The 20,663-nt window shown below is 36.6% G+C and overlaps 1 protein-coding gene across 1 annotated transcript in view; it reads left to right on the top strand.

Moving 5' to 3' along the window:
* Positions 1-20,663, top strand: part of LOC122814130 (WD repeat-containing protein on Y chromosome-like) — a 1,041,762-nt gene that overhangs the window by 965,328 nt on the left and 55,771 nt on the right. Inside the window, exons 15-17 of the mRNA XM_044086745.1 lie at positions 1,189-1,328; positions 7,581-7,726; positions 14,650-14,867. Of these exons, the coding sequence (XP_043942680.1) occupies positions 1,189-1,328; positions 7,581-7,726; positions 14,650-14,867 (504 nt within the window). The remainder of the gene's footprint in view (positions 1-1,188; positions 1,329-7,580; positions 7,727-14,649; positions 14,868-20,663) is intronic.

Genomic DNA, 20,663 nt, shown 5'->3' with positions numbered 1-20,663 from the left:
CTTTCTTCTCTCAGCGTTTTCTCCTCTTGGTGGGTGCTTCACCAACAGCCAACAAGCCTGAAAAGATGCCAAAACCATGAGGCAACTAGGTTTTAAGAGAGGAAGATGAAGGAGTTTTGGAAATGACCCCTTTTGGCCAATAAAACTGCAGTTTCAAGTCAGTAACCACTTCCACAGGGGGCAGGGAAGCAGCTCAATGTTTTACACTGCCACTGATCAACAAAGAGACTTTCCTTTAGCCCAAGCAAAAATGGCCTCACAGAAACTTACAAAACAGTTCAAGAACAGCAAGCCTGTAACTTGAACTTTTTTAAATCTCAGAAAAGTGGGAAAAAAGCAAGATTTTTTTTGTTTTTGTTTTTTTCAGAGCAGTAGAGGTTCACAAGTAATATCAAGTTATAACAGTGCAGTAAATGACCCCACACAAGAGTGCTAGGCCAAAGACAGAAAATATGCAAGTTTTGAGAAAAAAGATTTTAAAATTAAGTGCAAACAGGAAATTCAGTAAACAGCTTTTGGTTGTGCTCTAAATACAGCTACTAATGCAGAAATCAAATTTAACAAGCCAGAAAATGCTCAAACTAGGCAGCTATGCAGAAAAACTTATCAAATAAACAGAGGAAGAATACTTAAAATCTCAAAAGTGGCTCCTTTCTTCTCTCAGCGTTTTCTCCTCTTGGTGGGTGCTTCACCAACAGCCAACAAGCCTGAAAAGATGCCAAAACCATGAGGCAACTAGGTTTTAAGAGAGGGAGATATATGGGATTTATTAATATGGGATTTATTAATAGTGTTTGATATTATAGGCATTAGGTGAACCCAAATACAGCAGTAGATATATATATATATATACCCAAGCTGAGATGGATTAATTCTCTAGTATTAATAAACTTTTATTCACTTCTACCTGGTTTCATTGAAGGTGTTGTGGACTGTTATGAGCATTGAATAGAGGTGAATTCCCAAGACACAGAGATGGAATTTTGCACACAGTGCATTTGCTGCTTTTTCTTTTCTAGTTGAACTTTTATGGTTGCTGCACTGTTTGCTTCAGTTGAGTTCTAGTATTAAGTCGATACACATCATATCTGTTGTTTAATATACCACATGTATTCCATTATATTAATTTGTGTTGTTATTTAAATAAAACCAATGATATGACAGGAAGATTTTTCTCTCTTCCCTTAGACTACAGCCCCCAGTAGACAAATTACTTTTTCTTCAGAATCGAGCATCAAATGAACATATGGTGGAAAGTGCAATCCTCCTTAGTTCTGAAGCAGGATTCCTTTACTGGTGGAGTATATTTGGTTCCAGAAGAAAAGTGGGTAAGCTTCATATCTTCTGTTGTGAACAAAAAATATGTAAGGTAAAACCAGTCTAAGGAGTCAAGAAGTAGAACCTTCACTTGCCATCATCTCTGTGGTGCAAAGATATAAAGCTCTCACTGTGATCCATGCAACCTGGAATCAACTAGCAAACTGGGCACTCGAACAGCCAATGAGAGAGGCAAGGAATGTGCAGCCAATGAGAGACGGTAGGAGTAAGCAGCCAATGACAGTTTGCTCTTCTCATGGAAGGGAAGTATTCTATCCTGCTGCAGTTACGACATCTACTAGAGAGAGAAAAATGCACATGGCATGTAGAATATGTACCAGAGACATGTACTTAGTTTTGCAAGGTGCATCAAAATGACAGATTTCCAGGATTATTTGTAGGAATGTGTACATTCACTTGGGAAGATATAGTAAGGCTTCATGTCTGTGATCATGCATGTCAACTGCCAGTAGAGGGTTTAGGACCAGTAAACAGAAAAATCACTGCCAGTAGAGGGTTTAGGACCAGTAAACAGAAAAATCACTCATGACTGCCAAGATGCCACCACAGCAGGCTGTCACTATGGTGATAAAGAAAAATATGGGCATACATAATATGGGGTCCTGGTAGCAAAAAAATGTGAATGTTCACTCACTAAAGCAAAATTTGCTGTCCAGTAGAAAAATCCTTTATTATGGAACAAACTCCCTTTTGAAATAAGGTGTATGGAATCTGTTCAGGATTTCAGAAAAGCTCTACCTGAACATCTCCATAACAATGTCAAATGTAAATGTTTTAATGAAATGCTATCTAGTCCTTAACAGCCTGCAGCTTCTTTCTTATACTTTAGGGTACTATTGTTCACACAAATGGCAACTTAACTCTTACTATAATCTAATTCTTATATTTCTTTTAAAGTGTAATAATTATTGAGCTGTTTTAAATATGCTTGTTATTTCCATTATTTTGTAAATATTCTCTAAATTAATATTTTATTCTTTGTATGCTTGTATTTTTATTCCCATGTCATGGCTAAATAGTCTTTGGAGCAGTCTACCTGTTTACCAAATAATAAATAAGTTTAACCCTCTGCAAATTGAATTTTCTATGGAACATTGTATTTTTTTTGTACTTATATGTATCTTATTGTTTAACCTCTTTTAAACGATACAGAATTTAGATGGTCATGCCTACTTTTGAAACTAGTGAATGTTGTTCTGTCTTAAGGTGTACATATGCTACTTTTGGATTTTCACTGATTTTTATGTTACACTGGGGTTTTTTTTTTGCCTTCTCAAATGTCTGTACTTTTGAAACGTATTTAATTGTTATTATGATATTGGAGCTTTTCTGCCCGGGCATCCACTGAAAATGGGCTCTTTCTGGCCCAGTGAACTTTCCCAATAAACAAACATGAATAAATAAATAGACTTTAGAAACCAGAGCAAATTATGTAGAGCAATAACCACTAATTTTTCTGCATTCAACACTTGATCTATTTTAGAAAAGTAAACATATTACATAATTAGTACTTATTTATTAAGTTTCCATTAACGGCTCCCTGATTTCCTTTTATAAACTTCAAAAGTTGCTAGAATAACAAGATTTATGTTTCCCTGCATTTTCTAAATGAAATGAAGTGATTTCTCAGAAAATCATAAACTTTATGAGGAGCAGACCAAACATATGAGGCAAAAATCTGGACAATTGAGAAGCAGATAGGTTGAGTGTAATGTTACACTTTCTTCTGACATTGCTCGCTGCTTTGTGGTTTTGAAAGCCAGTAAAACACAATGCTTTTTTTCTGTAACCAGTACTACATGGAGCAGATAAAGCTTTATGCACGACAAAGAATTATGACCGGGTCTCTGATTATAACCCTTAATTATGTGCCCTCAACATGGATGCCAAGATTGATTCTGCTCTTGAGGTGAATTTCTCGGCATCCATGTCTCGAACACATAATAAGCAGGTTATGATCAGCCACCTGCGCATAATCCTCTTCATAGGTTAGTACTAGGCTAACTACCCTTGTGGGCCATTTTTTAATCCTAGCCAATTTCCCAGTGCGGGGACCAAACCCTGCACCTTGTGTTTTTAATGAAAACACTTTAACCATTATGCCAACCTCAAGTTTCGTTCTTTAGCTTGCTGTTGAAATATTTCATTATTCAGTCTTCCAAAAATATCCTTAGTATGGATGTAGCCAGGCATATATCATGTAGAGTATGGTGCACATTTTTTTTGCTTTAGCCTGCACATTCTGGGTTAGAGAGGACCACTTCTGAGTGAAGGGGCTGCATTTTGAAAGGTGGTGCATAAATACATACCCTCTGACCCATTCCTGATGGATTTATTGCACATTAGCAAATCAAATGGCATAAAAAATACTCGGATTAATTATCTAAACCTCTTCTGCTACAGCAACAGAACAGCTTGGAAGGATAGGTATATTTCACAGAGGATACTACTACTGTGGAACAGGATATCCATCCACATAAAACAATGTTCATCTCTGTCCACTTTCAAGTGTAACTTAGATCTATGAATTAGAAACAGAAAATTTACCCCAGGACTGTCCTCTATACTACTAATGGACAAAGTCAGTTCGTAAATGCTTTATCCCATGCATGGGTCCCCTCAAATTTTCATTGGTATGATCCCAGTTATTCTTATTAGGGGCAATATATAATTACTGACCATAGGATGGGTAAGGCCAATCTAACACCAAATGGGATAGGTTATTTCAAGTGCAAAAAGGGAACCGGCTAAACTTAAAATAGCCCGGAAGGGCAGCTAGCCTAGTACTTACCTATGAACCTATGAATCTATAATACAAAACTCTTCACTATGCCTCTGTGCACTACTAATACTCCTTTACCTTTTGCTCCCCAATCCACCACTGAAAAAGGTCTCTGCTCAGTCAAATTATCCTGGTCAACAAATGCAAAATAAATGAATGAATGAATGAATGAATGAATGAATGAATGAATGAATGAATGAATGAGAATAAATCAATTTTGATCTATATCATCTTATATCCTGAGTAATACTTCAAGTCATCTACAGGATCAAATAACATCTTATTTCATACTATAATCTAATTATTATGTTTGTCTTAAAGTGTAATAAATACTGTACTATTATAAATATACATATTACTTCCATTATTTTCTAAATATTATCAGTACTAATATCATTTAAATTGTCATTTCTGACATCCAGCACAAATTTGATCTGCATATTCAAAATTCTATAAAATACAACAAAAACTTGGAATGGTTTGTAGATCAAAGAAATTTCTCACCAACCCCTCCAAAGCTATGTTTGCTGGCTCATAGCTCCTTCCTTCGTTACTTTATGCTACTCCCAGTCTGATCAATCTGCAAGCCGATCTTACACCAAAACTAGAACATTGTTATAATAAAGTGGCTAGATTAGAAGGAAATCAGCCAAACAGTTCCCATCATTGCCTTGCAATCAAATCTTTAAACTGTCTTGAGCTACGTGTCCATCTCAAATATATCTATCTCCAGACACACAAAGGATTATATAACCCCTTAGCTCATCCTGCTGTTAGCTCTGCTCTTAATCACTACCTACATTTCCACCCCTTTGCTTCTCTAAAAAAACAACTTATTTATCATTTATTATCCCAAAAAGTTCATCAGAGGCTCTCTATACTCAAACTCAGTACAACAAACTTTTGAACAGTATCCCAATGGACATTAGACTGATATCTAGTACTCACTTTTTTTAAACACTCACTAAAACACTTTCACACCCAATTTTGTCTCTGTACTTGCTTCACACCAGGCTGAACAAAATTCTCTCACTTGTTCTACTCATTCCCTATTTTCCTCTGTTACTCTTCTCTTCCCTTCCCTTCTCTTCTCTTCCCTTCCCTTCTCTTCTCTTCTCTTCCCTTCTCTTCTCTTCTCTTCCTTCTCTTCCCTTCCTTCTCTTCCCTTCTCTTCTCTTCTCTTCCCTTCTCTTCCTTCTCTTCTCTTCTCTTCTCTTCCCTTCCTTCTCTTCTCTTCTCTTCCCTTCCTTCTCTTCCCTTCTTCCCTTCTCTTCTCTTCTCTTCCCTTCCCTTCCCTTCCCTTCTCTTCTCTTTCCTTCTCTTCTCTTCCCTTCTCTTCCCTTCTCTTCTCTTCTCTTCTCTTCCCTTCTCTTCTCTTCACTTCTCTTCTCTTCCCTTCTCTTCTCTTCTCTTCTCTTCACTTCTCTTCTCTTCTCTTCTCTTCTCTTCTCTTCTCTTCTCTTCCTCTTCTCTTCTCTTCTCTTCTCTTCTCTTCTCTTCTCTTCTCTTCTCTTCCCTTCTCTTCTCTTCCTTCTTCTCTTCTTCTCTTCTCTTCTCTTCTCTTCTCTTCTCTTCTCTTCTCTTCTCTTCTCTTCTCTTCTCTTCTCTTCTCTTCCCTTCTCTTCCATTCTCTTCTCTTCTCCTGTCATCATCCTATCACTCATCCCATCTTCTATACTGCCACTATCCCCTCCATCTCGTTTAATGATTCATCTGCAAAGCCTAATCTTAGCTCTCTTCTGTAAACAACTTACAAATGCAAATATTGTACTGTTGTCCCTTCTGCCATCACACTTGTACTACCAATTGTGTATTATTACAGGATATGTATTAAATGTCCTATTATTTCAGCTTTTCTCCCTGGACCTCCACTGAAATAGGTTCTATGCCCAGTCAGACTTTCCTGGTAAACAAATGTCAAATAGAATAAAAATAAATGAAATGTAATAATTTATAAGCAGCTTAAGTAAGATTATGGATATTTATGTAATTTAATGATAAGTAAGTATAATGTAAAGCTTGAAAGAATTTATACAAAGAGCAGTGCAAGAAAATATTACAGAAAAGGTAATGAATGTATGCTGTTGTCCGCCATCAGAGATAAGAAGCTAGTGAAGGCCTGGCATATTTAATCAATGCAAGGCTAATAAGAAACTCTGAGGTGAGATGGCACATTCAAATGGGAGAGCAGAAGGACAAAAAGGAGGAAAGATGCTTATATATAAATCAGAAACTATCATGTTTGGTGGAAGTATGAACATGGAGAGGTTGGACCACTTAGTGACCTTTGATATTCCTTTTAAACTCTTTATATATGCTGTTTTACTAGTACTGCTGTGAACTTGAAGCTGTAAACATTCTCTGTAACTTCACTTTGCCATCACTGCACAGCCAGCATTACATTTTCTTAAATATTATTGCTAATATCTGCACCTTTGTGCTCTGCAAAACACAAAACCCTCACAGGTACAAACCTAGGCTACACCATTGTTTTTAAGCATGTGGTCCTTTATAGGTTCATAGGTTCATAGGTTGGTACTAGGCTATCGGATCTAGGGCCTATACAAGCCTAGCCATAACAATTCCCTGGCTATTTCTTCCCACACTATTTACTTCCCTGGACCCCTGTCTAGCAGGGCGACTGACGTGATCCCCGGGGTGAATTTCCTTTCTCCCATCTAATCATCAAAGTTCCTTTTGAAGAGGGCCAAAGAAGCACTCTGTTTGACATGTATGGGCATTCTGTTCCAGAGTCTGGGGAGAACAGAAAAAAACCTCGTTTGCACTGCAAAACAGCATTTCCCTTCTTGTCGGTAAGTGTCCAGGTATATTATCTTCAGCTGATTCACCTTTCTTCTTACAAAACTTTTACTTAATCATGCCTTTGCTCCCAAACCAGATTAAGGTTACATTACTTGTGAATCAATGCAGTGACCACAAGCAGTCAAGTAAAAAAGCAATATAATTTGTGATGAGTTATGAAGTTGTTTTCCAAAATATCCAACATAAACTGTAAGCATTGTGTGAAATGACATAACTTTACATTTTTTGGTCAATATATTTTATGCTTCCCTATGCATTGCTTTCTTCTCCAGGTATGACTATGCCACCTTCACAAATTGTAGGGATGTTTTATTGACAGAAAAACATTTTTTTGGACTTGCAAGGTCCCATAAATAATATCTAGAGAAGAACATTATCAGGTCACATAATTCTTGCAGCCAAACTCTTTTTTTGAGTAAAACATCCCCCACAAAGTCTTGATACATCATTTTGCATTATTGAAAATGCAAAGATATTTCCATTATAAATCAGCTACTATCTTTGCAAACTACTTCAATATTCTAAAAATTGTGGTGGGGCTTCTATGTCTAATGACACAGATATCAAATGTAATGATGCGAACATTTTTTTCTGGTTTGAATTCTTCTAGCAGCCTAACATATATGATTTATTTCAGGCAGATATTATGCGCCAGAGAAGACTGATGAATCCATACTTGCACTGTCAGCCAGTCCAACAAATAATGTTCTTGTATCTGCTGACACCTGTGGATATGTCCATGTCTGGGATATTTCAACGTTTGGAATGTCCTCTTCCCACAGGGTAAGCAGTATACTAAAGATATTGCCTTTGTATTAATTTTTATTAAAATACCTGCAGTGTGTTCACTATTAATCAGTTACAATTGAAGAAAATGGTCAAATAATGTAGCACTCTGGGAAACATGAGTTCCATTGTTCACGCTTTTCGTACACTTGTCAATTTTGCAAAGGAGTCTTGTCCTCAATCCACTTATCTGTGCTTCTTTAGATTTGCCTTTTATTTTTAAATAACCACAGGCTAAACATTTTAACATAGTCCACTGCTTCCACTACATCTTTGCAGTTGTCTTTCCATATTACAAAATATGCAGCTTGATATACATGAAAAAACAGAAATGGCAATTAGCCATATTAGTTTTATCATGCAAGATGATGAAGAAATAGAGCTGTCCTGGTCTGTCTGTGCTACTGTACTGGCATTAGCCTCTTAGGACTCATATCTACATGTGATTATGTAATACATGATCCTTCCACATCTTCCAAATGTGATGACAAAGGCCTAAGCCATTCATTGTCTGCCCTATAAAACATGCTGTTCCCTGTAAACCATGCAATGGTCTACACTGTTAAATCACTAAAAGAGTACAGGATGTACAACTCACTCTTTCCATATATCTTGTCACATAAATGCACTATAAATTAAAAATATGGAATAACATAAACATAGAAAAGGCAAAACAAAAGCATACATTTTGTAGGGGGAGCTTAAAACACCCATATTGGGGGTAACACTCCAAGATATAAAGTACAGTAGTTCCCTGATCCTTTTCAAGTGCAGCCTGAATGACTGGATAGGTAGTCATAAGTACAACCCTGTCTAGTCAGGCAAGCCCTCATGAAAAGGGGGCATAACTAGGTCCAGAGTAATACATCTTGCTGTGAGTCTGGTCTGGCCCATCAAGCCCTTATGGAAACAAGACAAAACTAGGATCAAAGTAATTCATCCTGTCAGGAGTCTGGTATTAATTTCACGTCTTGGTAAATTTAATGTTTAATCATGTGGCTAGGCTGCAAATAGTCCACTGAATCAGCAGCCTAGTGTGAACCTATAAACCTGTGAATTAATTAGCCTGATGGTCATAAAGACTGTATAGTACTAAAAACTGTCCCTCAATCACATTTGTAATACTCTGTTGCTGAAAAGACAAATGCATGAAATATAAATTAAAAAGCAACACGTCTAAGTCTTCTGTCACCCTCTGTAGGTCCCCACATGGATGACTCTCCAACCTATAGTTGATAACAAAAACAAGGTCTTCCCAAAGATGAAGACTAAAAAAAATCTCTTTCTGCACTCATGTCTCTGTAACAAACTGCTTACTGTCCTCTGACTCCTCACTTCTTTGCTCATTTGCACTATTTTCCCATAACTACACATCACTAATCCTCTTCATCATTTATTAGTCATACTGTATTCTATTCTACACCCCCCCCCCAGATTTCCTCCACAACTTCTCTACACAGGGATAACCTAATTTCTTTACTCCATCAAACCATTGTTTCATTTCTCACATTTCTTTCTACCTCCCTCAAGATTTGATTTTATATAAGCGTTTTGTGTAACTACTGCAAAATGTATTTATGTATAATTGCATAGAGTTTTGAAACTTTTCTCACCAGGTGTCTGCTCAAAAATTGTTCTGCTCAGTCTGAATATTCTGGTCAATAAATAAATAAAATAAATACATAAAATAAAAAAATAAATAGACATTGCCACATCAATGAGAATGAGAGTATTTATTTACCATTTTTAACTGGGGAAGAGCAGTGTTCCACACAGACTGCTTTCAGGCCCAGGAACAAACAGAATCAATATACGGTTGAGAAGTATAGAGGGTGGTGTACATTACAATTCCAAACATACTACCTAAAGTTTATACAAATTAAATTGTTATGTGACACAAAATGATGGCTAATACCTTTAGCAACAGTTGTTAATAACATATCATATACAAAAGATTTACAAAATCTACTGTAGTTTTCTATAGGCTACAATATTTTCAAAGAGGCATGGAAGATGTGTAGAAGTGGGAAAGGAAGGTAGAAAGGCAAGGTAAGTAGGGATAGTTGGGAAAGGAGAGGGTGAGATGAGGGGAGATGTGGAAAGGTAAGAAAGGTGGATGTGAAATCCAGATTAAAGAGGTGAGAATAACTAATGGGAATATGATGGTAAGTACCTACAGGAGAAATCTACACATGAGTTGGTGAATGGGAGGGTTATGAGAAAAATGAAGCAAAAGGATGAAATGGAAATATACATCAGAGTCCAAACTGAGTGAACCGAAAACATAGACAGTACCACACAAGGAACATGCCTGTATATAGTAGATGCATAGAAGGTAGATTTATCTGGCATCAGGGCATTGTCACTAACTAAAGTTCAGGTAGTATAGAGGATACAATATTATATCTCATGTGCCATAAATAACCAGATACAGCTGAAGAATTGTTTTAGAAATAGAGGGCAACCAAGGAGATGCACAAATCGCTGGACCAATGAGCAAGAAAAGGCATTTGACACAGCCAAAATTATACAGAAGGTTGTCCAATCCAAAATTATTACAAAGTATACTGCTAATAAGAAAAGTAGAGTAGAACATACAATGCTATTTTTACTAAATCTCATACAACAAAATCAAGCTAGCTTGTGGAAGCAATGATGTATTTTAAGACTAACAGAACTTCAGTTGCCAACTACATAAGCTAGGGGTTCCACTTACATGCCAACAAAAACAATTTATATCAATAGATCACAAAGTCAGAAAATATAAGGTCAGATAAATAGTGTCCAAACTTTTCCTGCAATGAACAAATAGCAGAATAACACTGGATTCTACAAATGGCACAGTACAGCAATTACCAGGATGTATAAACTAACATTTCATTATTATAGCAGATACTGCTACAGTATCATTATTAGAATGTACTAGCTGGTATTTTAAAAGTATCTAAACATTTGGTAGTTTATGCACATTTACTTTACTATACATGTCCTTGTAATTGGGAGCAATGATATTGAAGGCATAGTTAAAGGAGTTCCCATAAATGTATTAGGCTAAGTTAGAAAGTTGTGTTTCACACAAAACAGTACATGGTACTCCAAAGTAGGTACATGAAGAAACCAAAGGCAATTTTTTACAAGAAACTGCAGCATTCCTTTTGGGATGAAAAGTGGCATACATAATCACATACAATCTAATGCCTAACAAATTAACATAATTACCGTCAAAGGGTGTAACACCTTCATGATATGGAATACACCACATGCACATTGGGCCATGTGTATCACCCAATCATTCATGTATATAATCAGCTGATGATAATGTCCAAGCATTTCAGTGGTATATATTGTCACATACAGTCAAATGCATTAAATAAACATTTTATGGTTCATTTTAGGGAAGTGCCTAGTCTTGAATGGACTAGTCGGGCTCTGTTATGGACATATCCTAAGGGAATTTCAGGTAGACATTTGTGGAGCTGTAAGTAAAGCTTAGTAAAACCCTATAGTTGTGACCTTCATTTTACAACCTTGTTGCTGGATGAGTTGTGCAGCACTGAACCTTTGTGAAGTAAACGTGATAGTTACCTCTATTGATCATGATCGTGATCATTGCATAAAAGATACAATAAATAATGTGAACCCTACTGGAACTGTGAAACACCAGAATGAGCTATATTTTCATTTCATCCTTCAAATAAATTTGTGTTTATTTTATATATCTACTTCCACTGTATTTTTAAGTGTTGACACTAGTGGAGAACGCAAGCAGTTTAGTGAATAATTTGCCAGCATAATTTAATTATTCATCTGCTACCGAGTATGAGGACTGTCTGTTACCCAGCGTGTGCTCAGTAATCTGACAAGAGTCTGAATTCCCATTGTGCTTTTTTTTTTTACCCTCAGCTATGAAGAAATTACTGAGAGCCTTTTTAGACTCTAAGGCAAGAGGCTAATCCAAAGCATGTAAAGCTGCAGTAGCAATAGTCGCGTCATATTGTGATTGCTCCCGCTAGACATATGACTGATATAAAGAAATTAAGCAAAGATGATGATACGGAGTCATATTTAACAGCTTTTGAAATGTATGCCACACATCAGAACTGGGACAAGTAAAAAAGGGCCAAAATTATTTCTACCAGGCTGACAGGGAAAACACTTATGTGAACATGGAAGTGACTGAGTACACTAACTATGAAAAGTTTAAAATGGAACTGTTAGCTAGGGATGAGATAACTACTAAAGTGCAAGCTGTAACATTTCACAACTGGGCCTATAATTCTGACAAACAAGTAAGAGCCTAAATGGCTAAATTAAAATATATATTATAATAACATTGAAATTAGATACTGATAGCAATAGTAAAATGAAAATGTTTGAAACTTTAGCAGTGGGCAGCTTTAAAAGATTATTGCCTAGTAATATGTGAAAGTGGGTATTGCAATGTGATCCCACGAATAGGTTAGTAGCCTTAACGGAATGCATATTAAAATTTCAAAAGTGCAGAAACAATTTAATTGTATTATTTTAAGCACTTTCATTCCACCAAGCAACACTGGGCCTTTATTAGAACTGAATCAAATAAAATTGCCCACAGTGTATATATATATATATATATATATATATATATATATATATATATATATATATAAAATTAACTTCATCGTGAGACTCTGTGACATTATTAATAGTATGGAACCACCTTAGTAATAAATATATATACCAAACAACACCAATATAATCAGTACAATGAAAAAAAAAACATTTATATGTTCTAATTTAATTAGCTGGCAAAAAAACACACAAGACTATGTTCTCGAAAGGAAATTTCAAAGAATATGTATTGTTTTGAGGAAAAAACAAGATATTGATATTCCACATGAGTTAACACATAATATGACTTAGATCTGCTTATTTAACTTTGTTAACCATGTATGTGGACCCTCTTAACCATGACTAGAACTAGGCAGCACTTACATTTACAAACGTTATAATCACATATTAGTAGAACAATGAATTTTACATAGTACTGACTATGCAAGTTATAGAGAATGGATAAAAGACCATTAACACTTTCTATATTGATAACAACCTCAAATTTGATCAGCATATAAATCAAACCATTAAAAACATCCTCAAAAACTGGGCAGTCTATATAAAAATAAACCATTTCTAACCTAACCTGCCAAGATAACAATTGCTGAAACTCACCTCCTTTCAACACTATTCTACGCCTCACGCATTTTCATCAACCTAACCAAAACCAAAATTGCCAAGCTCAACACCTGTTACAATCAAATTGACAAATTTGCTACCGGTGCCCTGTACCGAGCCCACCACTGCCATTCCCTAAAACAACTTGACTGACTTGAATTCCCTAATCTCCTAACTTTTCATCAGCTTTCTTTTGCCCACAAACTCCTACTACTCCCAGAAAAAAACTACAGCACTGACCAATCTACTAGAACTACAAACTAATCCTAGACAGCTTCACTCTAGTGATAAAACACTAATCAAGATCACCAAAAGCAATAACACAGCAGGGGACACCCTCTTCCCTAATTACATAGGTAAAATTTGGAATGCTCTACCTTCTGCCATTACTTCAGCAGTCTCAAAGGTTACATTTAGAAGACTCCTCAAAGAATACCTAAAGCTGACATGAATATGCTCATGTTCCCCAACAGGCTGACCTCCCCAACCATACCAACCCTCTTCCCCTTTCTCCTGCTCTCTGTCTCAGCAATACCATTAAGAGGAACTGCAGCATTTTAATTTCCAGCTTCCTCTCAGTGTCACCTTTAAATCTGGCCCCTTAACTAGTACCCATACAGACAGTGGCACTAATTCACTGCTAGAACACTCTTTTATAAACCTTTTATAATTTTCTTTCTTTCGACATCTTTACACCTTACATCTGCTTTGTACTTAAACTATTTACCCTTTCCTGCTTTCTTACTTAATCTATATATCCTGCCACTCAAGTATGTTGTTTACCTGCTACTATACACCTGACAATGTCTAACTTGTACACAATCCAAATGTATAAAGTAAAAAGAATGCAACTTCTAGACTCAAAGTTCACCTATGTATCTGTAGTTCCTCTTACTTATGCATTATCTCATCCTAAAATTGTAAAAGATGTGTTCATTCTATGTAACTATGTTATTTTAAGCTTTGTAGTTATGTAACTATGTTCATTTTAAGCTTTGTACTGTCTGTGTAAATTTGAATGCTTCTGTATACTCCTTATATTTGGCTATAATTTGATCTGTGGGCCTCCGCTGAAAATGGACATACATTCATTCAAACTTTCCCAATCAACAAATGTAAAATAAAATAAATAAATATTACATTATAAAACACATGACTTAGGATTATGCATGCTGATTTCCTAAGGCCTATTCATTGCCTAGTGTGCAGGTACATTTATATACTTTTCTCAAATGGTTCAGCAGCTTCTGTCAAAATGTTCAGTACACTGTAAAAGCTTCTTTAGTCTTGAGGGAGTAATGACTAGACTGCTAGAGCAATTTTTACAAATGGCTGTTCCTCCAGGACTTCGCTAATAGGTGGTTTTCAGAAAGCTGTTGTGTCACAATTAGTAGATCTAAGGGTATATGCTTCTTTTACAGATCTTTGCTGCTGGTAGGGGCAATGTCTACAATATAACAGTTTAAAGGTAAATGAGGTAAAGAGAAAAGTTGTGCTGGCAGTGAATGATATCCAAATTATCTTCTTGAATATAATCAGGGTACAATGTTAATTAAACTTGTTCAATTTTCAACTTCAATAACAAGAAGAGATGGGATATAAAACTTTCCTGCCTAGGAATGTTGTTATGGAAATCAGTGGTCATCCATCTGTGCATTTTGATGAGGGAATTCACAAGTTTAATTCTTTCTGTTTCTATTTTTTTTCAGAGACTTTCCAAGAAACCTCCATTACTATACAGCTGGAAGGCTCATGATGGAACTGTTGTCAGTGCTGAATATTTCACATTTGAGTTGTCTCCATTTATCATCACTGGTTCCTCTGACAGAACTGCAAGACTATGGACATCAGATGGTAAATATGTGGGAACATTTGGCCAGGAGAAAAAATGGGACTTAAAAAACCCTGCAACATATCTTCATCCCAAGTAATTATCCATGACATTCTTTATTATATAATTTTTTGTTTAGCTTTTATAGACTGAATGAAATAGATGCAACTGATAAATGATAAACTTGGTATTAAACAAAACTTAATAAAAATGTGTTTCTTAACTCTTAAGCTATCCCTGTATGACTATAACAATTTAAATTTTATTAGCAGGTTTATAAGACTAATAGTGCTGCCCTATATTTTTCAGATGGCTGAAAACCTTCTTTCTGCTTGATCATCTACTTGTAACAGTTGTGATGACTTTACTGACTTTGTTTATCTCACCGTTGATTGGTGGAATCATTATATATGTATTCTGTCACTGGCTAGCTTCACAAAATATGTCCATAACTATGTAGGGTTGGTATCACATACTAGATTTCTACAAAATTCTCCAAAGTCCCATTTTGTCAAGGAATATAATAATGCACTACTGTATCCCAAAAGATTCCAGGTATAGAGTCAGCCTACAAATGAAGTCCCTGCATACAGACTGACTTAAAAGAGCTCCAGCCATTAGCAGCTAGTACAACACCAGATTCTCTAATTATAATAATATGCTATAATATCCATTCTGTAGTCAAGTCGACAAATGCTCATACTTTTTATGAGTCACTCATTGCCATGACTGAGGAATATGAGAAAGACACAATAAACCTCTGTCCATCTATAGCATCAATCTTACCTAAAGTGAGCAGACGCCCATTAAAATTCCAAGAGCATTATGTGCAATCCTCAGAAGAGAAAAATGTATGGTTAGGAGGAATATTTGCTACCTAAAATTGAGGTGTCCTGGAATATTCCCCCTTTTGTGCGATACAGCAATCACAGCATTAGTATATAAGGAGCAGTGGTGTGGAATGGCACAACCCCTTCATAGTGAGGTGTGTAGAAGAAGGGCAAAACCCCACTGCAAAATACTTTAAAAATGTAAGGTATTTTTAGAGTTTAAATTCTTTTAACAGTTGGAGTTTGTCAGTGTGATATGGACTCACAATATGTGGTCTTACACTTATGGTACTTGTTAAGGAGCCCTAGTATACATAGTACTTTGTGTGCTGTAGATACCTGTTATAGCTACCCATTGCACAAACACATCTTCACAAAATGATTATGAATAGCTCAAAATCTTTATCCATGAATCCAAAACAGAACATGAAGGAGACATTTTATTTGGAATGCAATAAGTAACACTTGTACAACAACATGTCTTTACAAGTATTCTTTACCACAACCACCCTCCGTAATCCTTTGCATCCAAAGAATACCATGACAGTAGATGAGCTTACAAAACACAGTTGGGCACAAGTAATCCCATGTTTCCTTTCTTTGCCCTGTCAAAAATGTGCAGCTGCAGACAACCCTTGAACAAACTAGCTAGGAGAATATGGCATTTGTGTATTAATAGTAAGAATGCATGTCATTTGTCCTCCTCATTTATGTATCTGGAACAGATGTAGAAAGTGAGTTTTTCAGCACAGTGTAGGTGTGTGCTCCTCTGCCTACCAAACCATGATGTGACAGCTAATTCCTGGCTCTAATGTCACAAACAGACTATCAAACATAATGGGGAAAACATTTGAAGTTATGACATTAATGATTTGTAAAACCCATGATTCTATCTAATTCATATATCTCAAGTGCTTAGGAAGACTATATTTCTGCGTCTAAGGAAGAGGAGAAAAGGATAATATTACCTCAGCACACCATCTTAGCATCACTGCCACAAAGAGTCTCTAAACAGGGAGGGGCTCAGTTTTCACAGCTTTATCCTTTCAGTAAGAGTAGCCCCGAGAAAGATGACCAAGACCAAATTACAAACACACACACAGACCACACGCACACACGCACACACACACACACACACACACACACACACACACACACACACGCACACACACACACACACACACACACACACACACACACACACACACACACACACGCACGCACAGACATAAATACAGAAAAAAACTTTTAATTGCTGATAGAATCATATATGTGAAACTATATACAACGTGTGACTCAAATGCATATTGTTTAATAAGTGACTTTTGTTTTTAATGATCTGATTGAAAACCTCAGGGAGCATAACTGTGGAAATCTGATCTGTAAGAGGAGAAGCCTCTTGTGTCTTTACCCCCCCCCATCAAATTACAAATATTGCAAAGTTGCTGAGTCAGAAGCCTAATTAAACTTCCATGCTGCTATCTGACTTCACCCTACATCGTCAGACTGCCCCTCATACCTCTCTTCTCCCACGGTCATCCCTTTTCCTGGCACAGACTTAGCTGTGGTGTGCCCTAAGCCACTTTAGCATGTCTATACTGTATTCCAAAGAGAGCCTGCCTTACTACCCTACCTCTTACCAAGCCACAGTTGATTCCTCCCCCCTTAGCCATGTGACTGCAATGAAAACTTCACCAACAAAACACAACTAGACTTTTCCTCAGCTCCCAGACCACCAACATAGCAGCTTGTAGGAAAATTATATCAACAACTGTCCACAAGGTCAGTTCTGGTCTGGAAAATGAGTGTCATCATTTTGACCACCTCACTTCAGCTAACCTTCTCCTCCCTGATCATACTAACCTATCTCTGTCTATTCCAACCCCCCTCCATATTTGCACCCAATATCCAAACTGACCCCATCTCGAACAAATGGCAGCTCACAACAAGAGGCTTGTAAGCCATTGTTTTCTAATTTATAAATGCACCTACCTGGCTATATTCAGAATATTCCTCAATTGGTGTCAATACAACATCAGATTGCTAGGGAGATAATAGTCTGAGTAGAATAGTGTTGTGTATTGAACTAACAAAATAATTATTCATGAAGGCTGCATTTGGAGGAGGGTCTACTTACAAGCACCTGAGTCCTAGGCACCCAAAGACCACTGTCTGGAGCTGTGGACTTGAGTGTCTTTTAGAAGGAACAGGCTGCCACTCACACTCAAACTCAAACATGACAGAGTGCAGTTGCACCTTACCCAAGCACATTATTTGAGGGCAAGCAAGTTAAGTGCTGCAGCCGTGGGGAGGGAGTGGAAGAAAGTGGGAGAAGGCAACAGTGCAGATTAGGGTTTCTGTTAGCAAATCAAGAAGTTGATTTGGGTTTAGGAAGTGGAAGGGGAGTTTTAGGGTTATACATTAGGAAGGAATTTTAGGGTTAGGGTGCAGGAGAGGAGGTTTGGGGTTCAGGGAGTAGAAGGTGAATTTAGGGTTAGGCAGCAGTAGGAAAGCTTTAGGTTTAGGCAATGGGAGAGAAGTTTAGTGTTGGGGTAATTGGGTGCTGGGGTAATTAGGGAGTTAAGGTTTACAGCCAGGGAAATGAGTTTTAGGTGTAGGGACTGCTGGTGGACTTTCGAGTTAGGGAAGGCATTGGGGTTTTAGGCTTAGAGAGCATTCAGGGATTGTAGGTTTTAGAAGAGGGTGTAGAGATTTAAAGTTGCAGAGCAAGGACTCAAGTTAAGAACCAGATGGGAGTTTTAATGTTAGAGTTGGAGGTCTGCTAAGTCTATATGGTTTAATGGGGGTCTGGTGATGGGAGGGCTAAGTAATTACGCATGGGGTAATAGGAGTTAGGACACTTTCCATTTAGATTCAATAGCAGAGCAAGTGTGTTCTAAGCACTAGGACATGAGCATTTGTAATAGGACCCCCATTTGGAGCTATTTTAGTGGATGACAAACAGAACACAATTCTTTTCAGGTGAACATACTTATGGATCTGCCCCATCTTTCTCATAAAGTGTGCAAATGTTTCGAAGGAGCAAATCAAGCTCATTCCCTTAATTTAGCAGAGATTTCTGCCAATGATTGTTTACCCATAATGACTGTTAACATATTAAGTATTTACTTATACTACTATGTATTCTGTAAATAAATTAGTCCGTTTTTTATAGTAGCTTCTTAAAAACTACATTCCACACTGCCTTGCAACGCAGCCAAGAAAACAGAAAAAGAAGGGTTGCTGCTTCTTTTTTATTCACAGGAAAAGTAAAAGTTAGCCATGAGAAGGAAACACTATTCAAAGATAAACAGTATCTGGGTACTAGGTGAAAACTTCATACCTAAATGTCTTTGTTCATACACTATACAACTGTCTGACCTGTGTTTATTTTAAATAACTGTTGAAGTGGTTTCATTTAGTACCTACTACAGAATGAAAAACAATATAGCTACCTAGTGTCATTTTATTTTCATCATGCATGACCTGCTTTTTTTCACTTTTTCCCCACAGTAGAAACAAACTTGATATCGCAACTAGTATAATTAATGGAGAATTATCCCAGGTTTTATTTTTTTTCAGACTTTATGTTCTCTGTAGAGGAAATCCTTTGAATGCTTATTGTGACCTTGTATGAGCTACCCCAAATGTTATCATTTTAAGTGTTTGTTGTATTTTCTGTATTTAAAATTATAGTTACATTGCTAGTAGAACCTCATTGTAACTAGAAGCTGTGAATGAGTATAGCACGTGGCAGTCTGTGCTTGATTTCTTTAACTTTTGTCTTTGTTTTAAGCAAGTTAGTTAAAGATTTAGTCTGAATTATTAAATCAGTATTAAATGAAATGAAGCTTGTTTAAATAATCATGAGAAAGCATATATCTAAGTGTTTTTTTTTTACAAAGAGAAAACCCTCTTTGCAACCACATGTGATGGGATGTTGTCACCAAACTAATGACTTTTTTTCTCTTAGAGCACGTAACCCCAGAGAAAGCAGAATAACAAATAATGATGATTAACTGCTAGGTTGTGCAGTCTCAGAGTTAGAATACACAAATTCTATAGCCCAATTTTTAAGTGAAATTCATTTACAAACAAATCTGAATCTGTTCTGAAAAAAATGTGTTTTATAGACAAAGGCTTGCATAACATCATGTAGATGCATTGTTGAACGTCCTTAAGTCACTAGTGGAAGCCCTTCATAGCTTGCAAGTGGGAATAACTTTTTCAAATATACAAAATAAGTTACTAATACTTTGAAATGATTATACATAAAACAATAAATAAATTGCAACTCAATTTAAATTCTTTTGGACTATGCTGTAGGATAAAATATATTTCTAGAAAATAGAAGAAAGATGCCAATGTGTATGCATATTGGGAAACATAGACCCATTTTTTTCTCCAGAATTAAGGAGAAAACAAAAATAAATAATTAGGGAAAACTCTCAAAATTAGGAACACTTTTTAAATACTGTGTTTTGAATATCTCAAAAGATGTTCAGTTTTAAAAGGTATGGAGCAAAAGTGTGACACCAAATTAAGGTCACCCCTAGAAAGTAGGGACAGTTGAGAGGCATGTTGGGAGATTTCATGAAAACATTTATGCCATGGAACTAGTCATAACAACCATCTATAACAGCTTCTTTATTCTGAATCAACAATGATTAGGGGAAGAATCACAGCTTTTCTTTACTTTTGTTCTTTGTGTTTACATTTTGCAGTCTCTTCCAGTTTTGGTTGAGAGGGGTTGGGGAGGGGGCATTTAGAATGAGCCAGATTCAGTCAAAGTACATTTCAGATTAGTATTGCATTTCGAGCAGGGGTGGCCACAGTGGTGCAGCGGTTAGCATTGTCACCTCACAGCAGGGGGTTCTCTTCATTTGGGGTACCTTCTGTGTGGAGTCTGGATGTCCTCTGTGCAGTCATGTGGGTTTCCTCAGGAGCTCTGGTTTCCTCGCACATTCAAAAGACATGCAGTAGGTGAATTGGGCACTCTAAATTGGCCACAGGTTTGAGTGTGTGTGTGAGTGGTATGGATGAACTACCATGTCAGAGCTAG

This window comes from Protopterus annectens, chromosome 10.part0 (assembly GCF_019279795.1).
Source record: "Protopterus annectens isolate FY-2018-M chromosome 10.part0, PAN1.0, whole genome shotgun sequence".
Classification (NCBI taxonomy): Eukaryota; Metazoa; Chordata; order Ceratodontiformes; family Protopteridae; genus Protopterus; species Protopterus annectens.
Note: the sequence above shows the minus strand (reverse complement) of the source record. Positions and strands in the feature narration are given on the sequence as shown.